The 13,833-nt window shown below is 34.4% G+C and overlaps 1 protein-coding gene across 4 annotated transcripts in view; it reads right to left on the reverse strand.

Moving 5' to 3' along the window:
• The window catches only part of ASCC3 (activating signal cointegrator 1 complex subunit 3), a 253,479-nt gene that overhangs the window by 62,433 nt on the left and 177,213 nt on the right, over positions 1 to 13,833 (reverse strand). For all 4 annotated transcript variants that reach the window (XM_030946651.1, XM_030946649.1, XM_030946650.1 and 1 more), the window contains 7 exons: positions 13,398 to 13,566; positions 11,318 to 11,538; positions 9,860 to 9,945; positions 8,257 to 8,423; positions 7,976 to 8,121; positions 7,768 to 7,888; positions 5,610 to 5,752 (listed from right to left, as the gene is read on the reverse strand). In XM_030946651.1, coding sequence (XP_030802511.1) covers positions 5,610 to 5,752; positions 7,768 to 7,888; positions 7,976 to 8,121; positions 8,257 to 8,423; positions 9,860 to 9,945; positions 11,318 to 11,538; positions 13,398 to 13,566 — 1,053 coding nt within the window. The remainder of the gene's footprint in view (positions 1 to 5,609; positions 5,753 to 7,767; positions 7,889 to 7,975; positions 8,122 to 8,256; positions 8,424 to 9,859; positions 9,946 to 11,317; positions 11,539 to 13,397; positions 13,567 to 13,833) is intronic.

The raw sequence follows: 13,833 nt of genomic DNA on the forward strand, positions 1-13,833 counted from the left end.
CTACAGAGCTATCCCACATTCAACAAGCTGCCTAAAAAAACTCAAATAATATTCAAGGAACATTTTAAAATGTGTTTCAAACAGCTGAGATATATCATTAAATCATATTTAATAATATATAATAATACATTAAAGAATAATAATATAATAAAACATTTAACACTAAAAGACACATTTAAATGACAGCAATATGCCTGCTCATGACACAGACCAGATTCTTCTATTCCTGTTTTATAGCACAACATTACCTCAAAACATTAACATGGAGATAATAGATTGTTTGATTTAAAGGTTAGAGAAGGAAAACCCATCTTTTGTCTTTCCAAGAATTTTTAGGATTTTTTTTGTTGGTTTTGGGTTTTTTCTTTGTTTGTTTTTATTAACAATGCAAACTGACTATTGGTAAAATTTAATTCCCTTTCACACATACGGCTATGTGTATTTTCACACAGTGCACAAATACACACGTACCAATCCATAATTACTGCACACATGTTAATACACTCACATGTCTGAAATAGCAAAATCAGGATTGGTCTGATTCATTCTTCTGGAGTCAATGAATGTCCTTCATTCAAGGGCCCTTGAATTCTGTGGAAGCAAACTATTGCCTGATATGGATGCTATTGAATATTACTGCAGGTATCTTTGTGCTAAAAGATATTAGCTATTTCTAGAGGTTTCATAAAGAACAGTCTTAACAAGATGCAGATGGCCAAAGGATGCACAAAGCAGAATGCAAAAACCATTGTGGTTAAAGTTAAAACTATGTACATTGGTACATTTCTTCTCCCTCCTTGCACTGTAAATATTAAAGAAAAATAAATCCAAGTATCTGGACAGGGAATAAATTTTTAAAGAAACTCCACCAAACAAATAAGAAAACACCCTGCTTGTCTGCTGGTGAGAACTGCATTCTAACTTCAAACAATAAACCATAAATACTACTTTTGTACTTTTGTTTTAGGTTAAAAACAAAAGGCTGTAAAAACATTAGAGAAAAATAAATAAACTGAAAACTTGATTCTAATAAATTATGTTGTAAAAAGATTGCAACATTTTCTGCCACCACAGATGTAGATGCAATTTGTGACAGAGAAGGACTTGTTCCTCTTTAGTCAGCTCCTAATGTAGAACAGTGTAACTGATCTTACCCAAGCTGACCATCAGAAACTGGTGGCACTGTCTGTCTCCAAAACAATAATCTGAGCTATTGTCCCTTTTAGCAAGATAAGTAATGGCTCACAAGCTTGAACATGACAGTCCTGACAAGTCCAAATTAGAATTTTAGCTAGTAAGTGTATAATTAAAAATCCTCTAATGATTATACAAAAAAAACCAGGGTAAGCATAACATTTTCTTTTTCCATGGGCATTCTGGCATCAGAGAACAAGAGAAAGAAATGAAGAACCACTCTATTTACAGATGCAGTCTCCTCTTTGAGATGCACTGCCCATTGACATTTCTTGTCATGATGCACCTGTGCCTCAAAAGCATGACCAGCACAATCTTTACAGATTGATGTCTAATGAAGAGTCCTTGCTCTTATTGCAGACGGCAAGGAAAACAGCTTTTGCTGCTGCTTCTTCAGTCTTTGCTGAAAAATAAACTCAGTCTTGGGGCACACTGTAAGAGAGAGAAATTTTGGAATGCATATGGACAACGCAACTTACAGAAGAATTAAAAAACATCATGAAAGCTCTAAAGGGAACTATTCTTTTTATCCTAGAGACTGCCCACTCATACTCTGGATGAACTGTAGCAGTGTTGCTTAAATCCTGAAGAATGTCTGCATGTGCAGTTGGAAAATGTAGGGGTGAGCTTTAAAGCATCAGCAACAAATCCTGGTAAGCATGGTACTTCAAACATCATTGGAGACTTCCCTGGTAAGACTAAAGTATATGTAATGCATCAGGTCTTTGAGTGGCCATTTCTTCACAAAAAAGCATGCACAGAGCCTGAAACTTAGTTGGATAGAATCTATGAAACAAATTTAACTATTTTAATGCAGCAACAGGCCCAGCGGAACTGCAAAACTGACCAATACTAGAAACAACAATTTTCATTAAGTACTGGCCACTTTTATGAAGATTGACTGCTGTGTCAACTTTCTGAATACCTTTCAACTTTCTGAATGTGGTAACGGGTATGAGCCAAAACCTGCATATCAGACATGAAAATCAAGGAAAATGTCCAGGAAGAACCATTTCCAAAACCTAATGAAGCTGCCTATAAGATATCTATTTTTCAGTAGATGCTTGTATAACAAAATTCCTTCTTGACCATAATTCAGCTGCACCTGTTAGATAATGACTCCTTTGAGGGAAAGAACATCTTGCATGATTCCTCCATGATCCAGGCAAACTGTTATCTACTTTGGTGGCAACAGTTGAAGCGTTGTTTCTATATGTCACTTATACATACAAATATGTTTTCCAGAAGGTTCATGCAAGTTCATGTCATTTGAAATGTAACTGATTGATATGCTGCCTGAATTTGATATTTGGAGCTGGAAGTGGATTTGCCTGTTATCTGAGAGTACTGTGAAAAGCAGCCTGGAAGTTTGTGAACAGAATCATTCATCACAAGCTTCAAACAAGAGCCTGGTTTACCACCACAGAGAGAATCTCTACCGAGATGAGTGAAGCTAACATGATGGCTGATAAACAAAGATCTAGTATTGCTAACAGCACATTAACAAAGAATCAGTACTGGTCTCTGCTGCATTCCAGTCTCTTCCCCACAAGGCCTGAATGTCTCTGATACCATCACGAAGAAGAACAAAGAAAAAATGTATTTAATGGCTGTAAGAATCTGTCTCTACCTCAACATCAGTCCTTTAGAAGTTATTATGGATGACATAGTTTTAGAACATTTCAAGAAGCCTTAAGAAATCTACTGGGAAGGTCACATAAAAAATTGAACTTTTAGCCATCATGTAGCAAACCCAATTACAACATTAAACAAAACTTACTAACGAGTTCTCAAAGGAATCTTATGCCGGCCAAAATTAACATTATGTGTAATATGTATTATGTATAATAAAGCCGACTGAAAAAAATGCCATGGTCTGCTATACAGCTTGCTAACTTTCTGTACACCCATGAAAAATCTCTTATATCTCAAAATACTTCACAGTTAAGAATTACAACTATTTTGAAAATAAAGTAATTTATCTGTAAGTCCCCCTAAAAGAATAGTGGTTGGCAAAAAAAAAAAAAAAAACCAAACCCAAAAGTGAAAAACTGACGGGAAAAAAAATGCTGTTTAAAAAGGAACAAAATTTAATTCTTTTGACTGGTCCATTTTAATCCCATATGGAATTGAGAAACTTTCCAAAATTGAGAAAATTTCCAAAATTGAAATTTTGGAAAAGGGTTTAAGACATCGAATGGCTGCTATAAAGTATTTGCTAGTTTCAATTTTCAAACTTAAAAATTTTATAGTGGTCTGGAGAGAATTTTGTCTATTTCCTGTCTAATTCTGACTTTAATATTACTTGAGAATAAATTTTTAAAATTTAAACCCCCTAAATTATGATTAGTTTTTATTATTATTAGATTATCATAAAAAATTGTGTAGGATATATACTATGTATGTAGCACTACTAGAGCTTTGTCCTTTGCTTCAATGTCAAATGAAACTCAGGCTAATCATGCTCATTTAAAACACAAAAGTACAAACCAGTCCCATAATTGCCCAAAGAAATGTCCACTTGAAATTGTGGGTACTTCAAACAGAATTGTGTTCTGCATAATAGTGGTAAGATATAACAACTTAGAACTTAATCCTCAGTCTTTTACATTTACGTAATCAGAATTGAGTAACTTGGTAGGTATCTCATGCTCCAAACATTCAGCTTATTAATTCAAATACAAATCATATGCAAATGTTATTAAACTAATAAATGCAAAGTCTGCTTGTCCTTGTTGGCTCCTATTTCAAAACCTTCAGAGGCTTATTCTGAAACAAGAAATTCAAAGACTCCTAATAGAAAACCCTTTTCCAGGAAGTGAAGAAGCTTCAGTTACAGTTCTTTTCAGAATAGCAGTGGCTCCCAGGACATGGGGAAACTATTTATAATAATGCAAGTCATTTAGGGCAAGCTGCACAGTGCATATTCTAATTCTAGGTAAGATTACTGCAATAAACCACTACAAGGTACTAGAGTACTCTACTAAGTAATAATAACAACTTGGATATGAAATGTTTCTATTAGGTTCAAGAAAACATTAAATAGAGGCTATACAGCTAGAAAAGCACCATCAAGTTGAGATATGCTTTAGTAATAGTGGTTTATCAGCCAAGAATTTTAAAATCCATCCAAAACAGAAAGGATGAAGATGTTATGCTTTATCTCTGGGAATCCCATTTTATTTTTGGCAAAGAGCAAACAAACACAAATAATATAATCTAGAAACTTATGCTTTTGGATATATAATACTTACAATTGTATAACATTATATATAAATGATCTGTTTATATGGTATATTCCTATTCATATTTATATGACATAAAAATATCCATACAGTATTCAACTTGGATTTTATATTTATGATTCCTGCATTTTGCTGTGCTTTGATCCTAAATTATCACAGAAATTCCTAGTAGAAGATTTGCAATAAATCCAAAATCTAGTAAACCTGAGTATCGATCAGAAAAATCTGTTTTGCAGCAATGATATACTATAATCAGGACCATTAGTGCAGAGTAAAATAAATAATACTGCATTCAGAGTAGGTGCTGAACTGAGTGAATTAAATACAATCTGGTATACAGTTTGAAGAATATAGATAAAAGAGAATATTGCAAGGTTGTTTATTACTTAGCCATCATTCATGTTTTGCAGTAAACAAAAAAAGATTAAAAAAGAAGAATATATAAATAAAGATTATATTTTTTGAAAAAGAGTAAAAAAGAAGTCTTTCTGCTAGCATTGTTTAACATCTAAGTGTTTCACTTTGCAGTCTTTAAAAAAATCTTGGCAGAAGGTTTCTTTACTCTTTCTATATTATTGAATTATTTCATTGATATGCAAGACTGAAGCATTGCTAAATGATTGGTTCTGCAGTACATCTATCTATCTAGGAATATAGATGGATGCATGTATGTACATAGGTACATATATTCACACAGATATATATGCAAATACATATACTTAATGCATCTTATAAGAAGGATGATTTTTCTCTTAAAACACCGAAAGAGATTTGGTTTAGATTTCAGCTTAACATCTATAAGTCACAGATGTCCAGCTGTAAACTTTAGAGAGCACTAGCCCTCTTTCTTTTAGTCTTTGTCTTATCTTGGTATCAAAGACTTGCACCATGTGATATATGTTGTCTGGGACCATGGAACTAGCATTAATAAGATATGCAGGAAAAAACAAAGATAAAAGAGTTTGTACAGACTCTTCTATAGACTTGCACAGACGCTTCTATAGCCTTAATGCTGTCACTACTTTTAATACATAGGGAAATTTAGCATATGCACAACTCTTTCAAGATCTACCCTCAAATGACTCTTTTGTTTCAGATGAATTTTTTTTTTCAAACAAACATCAGTAAGATAGAAGCAAAGCACAAATGAGGAAGGTAAAATGATTCTACCTCTCTTTCATCCATCTTCAGCCATTGTTTGGGATCATCCTCTGTGGCCAGGAAAGCTATGAGATCTAAGGCAGTAAGCCTTGTCTGACGTCTGGATGACACAAAAATAAGAACAGGCTTGGCTGGAGAATGACTCCGAATTGCTGTTGAGCAAAACAGAATTTGAGAATTAGACCCTTTAATGACAAAAATGAGAGTTTCTCTTTGCAATCCCATGGCAGCTGATAGACCTCCCTGCAGGTGACATTGAGGTATGTCTACTGAGCCTTTACTCTGTGGATGGATTCAAATGAGGTGAGAGCACACCACCTCTGAACCAAAGGCCATAAAACTACACGTAGCTGAGTCTCAATTTCCCTTCAGCTACTTCAGTGAACACTGTAAGCTAATTAAGAGTTATCAAAGTTATCAAAAAAAACCCAACAAAGCACCACAAAATCTAGACAAGCTTCCTAGACTTCAAGCTTGTGAATCTCTCTGTCTCAGCCTAAAAAGTATGTTAATGTTTTTTCTACACTGTTGGGGTATGTTTCCTCAGACTTCAGCGCCATGAAGGTCTAAAATTTGCTTTCTGCCTGACCAGAGCTGGAGCTGCTTAAACTCATGCCAGCTTACAGAGGATCACTTCCATCTACCAATATCAGAAAAGGTAAAAAAAGCAGAAAGTGACTTTCCAATAGCTGCTGTGAAAGTGGGCATTACAATACAAGAGAACTTGGTTTCTGTGCCAACTAACTAGTCCAATATATTTAAACCAATTAGGATATATTGAAACCAACTAGGTTTTAGGACTTTTTTAAATAGCATTTTCTTGCTCAGCCCATCTTTGAAAAGTTTCAGGTTGCAGGGAAATTTTTATGGTCTCAGGAATAAGTATTGCCATGAAAATGCTAAAATAACCTTGACTGTATCATGTCAAACAAGTCAGGAACAGAGCGCACAATAAATCATATTTATACATATTTTCTAACATCAACAAGCACTAGAAGTATAAACAGGTGTACCTAGAATTTCAAATACTCTCCCTAAATCACTTATAAATCTGTTTGTGTGTTTTCTCATGTAATTCTCATTCAAGCAATTAAATTTATGTATTGTTAATTTCTGAAAACTATTTCATACTGCCCACCAGCACATATTATTCCTCAGTTCATGAACACTACCCAGCATGTGCTCCTGCATACACACACGCAATGCTGTTGTGAAATTATTGAAATGGGAAAATGCATGTGTATTTATATCTTACAACTATAGATGCCAATATATCTAAGTATTTTAAAAGACCAACATCTAATGGATTTTTGTTGCTCTAGGAACAGGTGTAGCAGAACAGCCCAAGACAGATTTATTGTTCATTAGTGTTTTTGTACAACGCTCTTGTGGAGGTGTAAATAATCTGAGCTGTCAAGATTGGTCTCTAGTCCACAATCAATACTTTGCTTCTGTCATAAGGCTAATTAAAGCAGCTAAAAAGTCCCCTCACAAATGTCACCTCACAATCAACAGCAGTTCACACCACAAAATTTATTTCGGAGGTTATTTTTAATTGATATAATAAATATTCCTTATGTAACCAAAACAAAACATGTTCAAATAAAATACAAGAGAGCTTTTCTTAAATCTATACTGCTTGCCAGCTTGGTTAAGAATAAAAAATTGGAAACAGAAGCATATCTGGATGCACTACAAATTTTGAATTTTATGGTTATTGCTTTGAAACTAGAATTATAGGAGGTTAGCCTGACTTGCAACTTCTGTTCACAATTTTTTTAATGCTAACATGCAGTGGTCCATATGAAAATACCTCAGCAGATTAATAATATGAATGATTTTATAGCTTTCTAAATTTCCAATATTTTTACACGAATATTTCTTTCTGGTGTCAAACACTAAGAGAAAACACATTTTATTTCCCCTTCACTAACACTAATTTTATTCTTCTGTTCTAAATACATTACATTCCTCTTTTACATGTTGCATTTGCAGCACACTTTATGTTTCAGACAAATATCTTTGGGCCATTAGCGGAGCAGATTCTCCCAATACATGCCAAGAGTACATACGCTAACACATGTTGCAAATGTGCTGTAAATGAACTGTGCAAAGTCCCTTTTTCTTTTAGAGAAAGAAAGAAAAGGTCTAGAAGCTGGTTGCTTACCCTGAAAAGCAGGTTTGTTCATGCTGGCCATGCGAGGACAGTAATGCTGGCCAGGGAAGCCCTGGATGTGCACCTCCAGAGGAACTGGGCGCACCGATGGTCGGAAGTTGAACAGACCCATCTACAAGAGAAGATTTTTTTCAAGTTTAACCTTGAATTATCTTGCCAATTGCTATTTTGTTTTCCTGCATGAAAACTTTTTTCATACCTGATTAATGTTTAGCCAGTCAGCAAGGTCTCTGGCATTTGCTAAAGCAGTGGATAAACCAACCACTCTTACTGGCTTCTCAGTGTGAGATGAGATAAAGTTTGTTCGAGACACAATGACTTCCAACACTGGGCCTCTCTCATCCCCTAGTAAATGAAAAGTAAATGGAAAAACAGAGAAAAAGGAAAGGTTCAGATGTCAAGAAGTATATTCACATCATAAGTACCAGCACACTTCAAATTTAGCAGTGATTGTGATCAAAAGCAGTGAAACATGCTCACCTAGAAGATGGATCTCATCTATGATGAGAATGGCAACTTTTTGAACATAGCTTCTGTTCTGCCAACTTCTGCTGACACCATCCCACTTCTCTGGGGTAGTAACAATCAGGTCAGCCTGGGCAATAGCTCTCATATCAGGAGTCACATCTCCTGTCAATTCTACAACCCTGTAATCAAGAAGGACAGTGGCTTGGCTTTAAAAGCTTTACATCTTAATGTTAAAATATTTACACCTTAAATTCTTTAAAGAGGAAAGAAACAAAATTAAGCAAAGTAATTTTCCTTGTCAAATACATTTAATAGGATTTTCACAATTGTTTTAAGCAAATAAACCTGCCTCTTTGTTTTCCCAGTAAATACTGTATAAATACCAAATATCATTCCTTAGCAAAACCATATAGAAAGAAGAGGAAGAATATGAGTCCAACCAACAGTTAGTTCTTCAAAATGAAGATAACACAATACTGGTATGATGTAATGTGAACCATAACATCCTGTCACAGACAGGATGAAAGCTTTCATGGAGGCTACCAAGTTGCTGCCTGCTGTTCTGCATAGATCTCTGGTTTGAATAATAAGGCCAAACTGCAGTGTGTATTGCATTTGTTGGTGAAGGTCCATTAAGACTGGTGCTGAGATTAGCCTCAGATTACTTTTTGAAGAACATTAGCAGATTTTTTCCAACTGTTTGCAGCAATTGCGATGACCCATCATTTTAGATGGATCCATTATAATGGGTTTTAGACATTTCAATGACACATTCCAAACCCAGATGAACATCAAACAAAAAATCCTAGAAGTAATGTGTATATTCTGTTAAAGATTATAGTCACAAGTAACTGTAAATTTCAAAAGAAGAAATAGTACCATAAAATATTTTATCTCATTTCTGTGATAACAACAGGAATATTACTGATAATTTCATGGACACAGAGCAGCATCTCTTTCTCTTGTGGTGTGCTTTGAGCTTAACTTAGGAAAAAGACTATATTTGAAGAAGGTGAAGGCCCTAAATAATGCATTCTATGCATAAAAATTTTAATTCAGGACACTATAATTTTGGAAAGCATCAACATGACTGATATACCTTGTAGATCATAAAGTAATGGCTGAACTCCAACACCTGGGAAGATCAGTAAGAAATTAATGTTACCAAGGAATAAAATGATATTAATTTATATATGAAGGACATAGTGTGACTACTATTATACAGTTCATGCAAGTCCTGTATGTTCCTTGCAGCTGAGGTTTCTAAGGAGAGCTTAGTTTGACTTACATTTTCAATTTCCAAGGATATTGTGGAGTGAAATCTGAGCTTTGTATTTTTTATACTGACAAAGAAGGAGAATGAAAATAGCTGGGTATCAAAGTGTATCCCTTTCTTAGTTCTGATTTTGATCTATCACTTTTGATCTATCATTTTTGATCTCAGTTTTGATCTATCAGTGACTGTTCATAGAACTTTTCAAGTACTAGAAATTTGAAGGACAGTATAAAACCAAAACCCTTTTTGAAATTCTTGTAAGAATTTTGAGATTTTACTCATACTAGATGAGCTGCTCTTTTGTTCCTCATTTCTCTGATTAGGTGAGGAGAAACATACTTTTTACCAAGCTTTTCTTCAATCCTAACTTTCCAGTCCTCAATCCTCTCACGGACGAGTGCTTTCAAGGGTGCAATGTACACTGCCTGCAAAAGAAAAGGCACAGAACTAATAGTAAAACAAGACACCTTTATTAAAGTGTACCTACAACACATGGTATTTGTGAGATTTGAACATACCTATAATCCATAAAATAAATAAGGTCTGATTTCCTGAAATTACCTACAACAGGATTATATTTAAAACAGACATTATGCCTGAAAATAATGTTGTTTTTTTTTCCTGAGCAATTAAGAATATTCAGATAAGGAATAATTTCTTGGAATTGTAGTATTTATCACACCTTTTAAAATCCAAAACCCGCTTATGAAAATGATGGCTTTTGTTGCCATGACTATAAAATCTGCACATTAACATTCCGGAACAGAAATAATCTGAATTTCTGGCAAGCAATATCCCACCTGATTTCTAGTTATGTCACTAAATTAATAAAAAATACCAATTAAGTAAAAAAGCTGATTATCTTAAGCAAAATGTCACAATATTTTTCTCAAAGAAAACTGCAGTACAGGGGGGAATACGCTTACATGTACAAAACATATTTACTTATAGATTTATGGTTAAAAATTCTAAAGCTCTTGAACAATGAAAAAACTGCTACATGAAGAGTTCACATACATTCTTTGAAATATATAGCTAGGCTTCCAGCTTTATTAAAACCTAAAATATGCATTCCTTTGAGAACTGGCTATTTTTTATGTCTCACAGATAAGTTGAAAGTGTATGAGTGACTTGTTTACCTCACTTGGACTACGAAATTACATGAAGATATTTAAATTCAAAGACGATTAAGGAATTTATGTACAGAATTTCTGTTAATGTAAAGGTTAAACTTTTTTTTTAATCTCCCAGTCAGACACAAAGATTTTTGAAAGACTTTAAATCTAAAATGTGGTTAACTAAGACAATATGGCTAAGTTGAGAAGCAGATACATATTCACTTTGACAATAAAACTCCAAAGGCTGAGTTGTTCAGCTTTTAGGCAATTTAAAACACAGGGGGGAGCTGGAACGGAAAATTGGCTTGTAGTAATTAATTGCAACTTATTTGTTTAAATAATAGACAGACTGGGCTAGCTGTAGTCCCATGGAAGGGAACTAATAGCTATAAAACAGTACCACTGCTAGTAGAAGGAGATTAAAGCTGGAAATGCTGTTAAGGAAGAAAAGGAAATCCAGCATGCCTGCATGTCATTTTTGTAGATTTAACTCTAGCTGTCAACTGATTAAAATAAATAGTTAAAATAAAAGCGTAATGCACATAATGCACTACCACTTTGTATCCACACACATATAAATTGGAGAAAGTAAAATTCAGTTCCCCATAGTCTTCTTCAAGACTCTTTTATTACTGAGATGCTCATAACAAAATTATTCTAGTAAACCTGTTTTACAAACCTTTGATGTGGGATACTTGTTAAAAACTCTAAAGATGGCTAATTCAGCTGCAACCGTTTTTCCAGAACCTGTAGGAGCTCCAAGAAGAACATTGCAGTCTGTGTGATAGAGGGTATGGAATATCTGTGTCTGAATAGGGTTGAAGTGCGTGAATTTGTACAGGACTTCATATTCAGGATGTCCCAAGGCTGTGATAGGCAAAGGCTGGAGATCCAGAAGCTCTAAAACCACAAAATAATAGTAAGTGGATGACAACAGATGATGCCATGACATGACATAGCTTGTTATGAAGATAAATATATTAAACAGTAATTTAGTGAAAAACAGTTTACATTGAAAAATATTTTACTTAGTATCTCATATGACAGAGAGTACACATTTGGGTAATTGCTTACTTTGATGAAGAAAAATGAAAAGTTGTTTTATAGCTCTGAAATAATTCTGCAAGTAGTTTTGAAAATATGATTTGAAAATCTGATAGCTGTGAACCAGCTATTTGCATATTAATCTTCTTCTTATACCTGTTTTCTTTTTATCCACTTGTAGTAAGTTCTAAACTCACTGTGTTAGATCATATGTATGTCCAGCTTCTTATGATAACAGAATGTGGAGTATTTCAAATTCAAGGGAAAAAATCTTTTTAAGAAGAAAGGATTCTTTGGAGTTTCCAAGTTGATGGAGTAATACAAATCAGATGAGTACAGCTAAATTTTGCATCTTATCCTTTAAATGGATAATTAAAGACATAATCTTAATAAATAAACAAACAGCTTTTCAATATATGATTCTCAATATATCTTGAGGGCATCTGCTATCCAAAGAATTAGAGATTGTGGAATTTGGAAGATGATATATATAACCAGATTGGATTTGGAATCCTACCAAATTAAGGAGACTGCAGTGATTCTGCTATGCAGATGCTTGCTTTGAAGTTTGGGTTTGGGGTTTTTTTTTTGTGGCTGGAGGTCTCCTTGTCTTTTCAGGGTGCTTCACATTAAGGTATGATATGGGAGTCATAAAATCTACTGAGCCAATGATGCCTAATATTCTTCACATGCTTTTCACTGATACCTTATGGCTGTTTTATCATTCCCACTGAAACAGTGATTTCTTGGGCTCTGTTGAGGAGAAAGAAGGGGGTTTTTTGCCTAGCAGAGCCTCTATGTACTTCGTTGTTGAGTGGGAACCAGATGGGAATTGAAATCAATTACCATAAATCCTGGAGTCTCCATAACTGGTGATGTGTAAATATCTTTCTGTTTCTTCTGAATAGTAGTCAGTGATCAGTCAATTAGATAAAAAGGTTACACATGCTTTTCCAGACAGTGTAGGTACAGTACAACAATAGCTAAACACTTCACAAACACATGTGAATTTATGCACGCCAAAGGACAACACCGTATGGGAACTGTGCATTTCTGAAGGCACTCAGCAGACTGCTAGATGAGCCAGATGTAATTACAGAGGAAAGGTTTTACAATGACATCAGCCCCAATGAATGTATAAAGCAATTTATGTATCCAGAAAAAAAGAAGCAAAACACAAACATATGCTTCTGTGCCAAGTGTTAAAAAAGGAGGGGGAGGGGAGGGACAGAACTTGATGAGATGAAATGTATGTTCAGTGCTGCAACAGTTCTTGCCATGATAAACATTTCTCAGCAAAAGTAGAAAAATGTTTCATACTTTCAAAATTTTCATTGTTTTTCCTTTGCTGAACGCCATTTATTAGACAGTCTAAGATTATTTTTAGCCAGTCCAGAAGAAAGGTATTGCTTGCAAGCACTAAGCTAAGACACATCAACACAGAGATTTGCTTAGTTTTATATAACAGGTTCAGTTTTCTTATGGTTTATAGAGAATCTGGAGTAACTAAAAGGCTGGTGTTATACTAAGATGAAACCAAAATTGCTTTATTTTGTTCAGGAATTGAAAAGCTTAGAAAGCTGGAGAACAAATATCACAAAGTGAAATTCCAGACATTTTTCTCCAATGAAGCAGAAGTAAGTCTTATTGCACTACCATAAAAAAAACCAATATGAGCAATATCCATTAAAGCAAAATTATCAAATTTAAGTTACCTGTGTGGGGTGGATGTCTCTCTGGAAGAATCAAATGTTGAAAATTTATGATACATACAGCCTCTGCTCCTAACCATCTATCAGACACAGCTCGAATGTAATATTGAGAAGGAAGAGGTTCAAAAATTGGGATTGTGAACACCAGCAGCTGAGGCTCTTTAGTAATGACCTAGTGCAAACATGTAGAGAATAATTACTGCACAGAAAAATCAGAAACTTGAAAAATCACAGTTTGCCTCACTTCCCCAAGCATTGCTAACACAAGACAATAGAGTATGTGTGTGAATATTTACATCTTTATAAAATATTTTACTGCCTGGAATGAATATTTTTTCCATAGTCTTCCAAAGATGAAAAATAAGGCTGGCTCTTCATCTTGTTCTTTAACAGACAAAACCATTATAGTCTTTCTACATCACCTGAAAATAACTGTCCC

Source organism: Camarhynchus parvulus, chromosome 3 (genome assembly GCF_901933205.1).
Source record: "Camarhynchus parvulus chromosome 3, STF_HiC, whole genome shotgun sequence".
Taxonomy (NCBI): domain Eukaryota; kingdom Metazoa; phylum Chordata; class Aves; order Passeriformes; family Thraupidae; genus Camarhynchus; species Camarhynchus parvulus.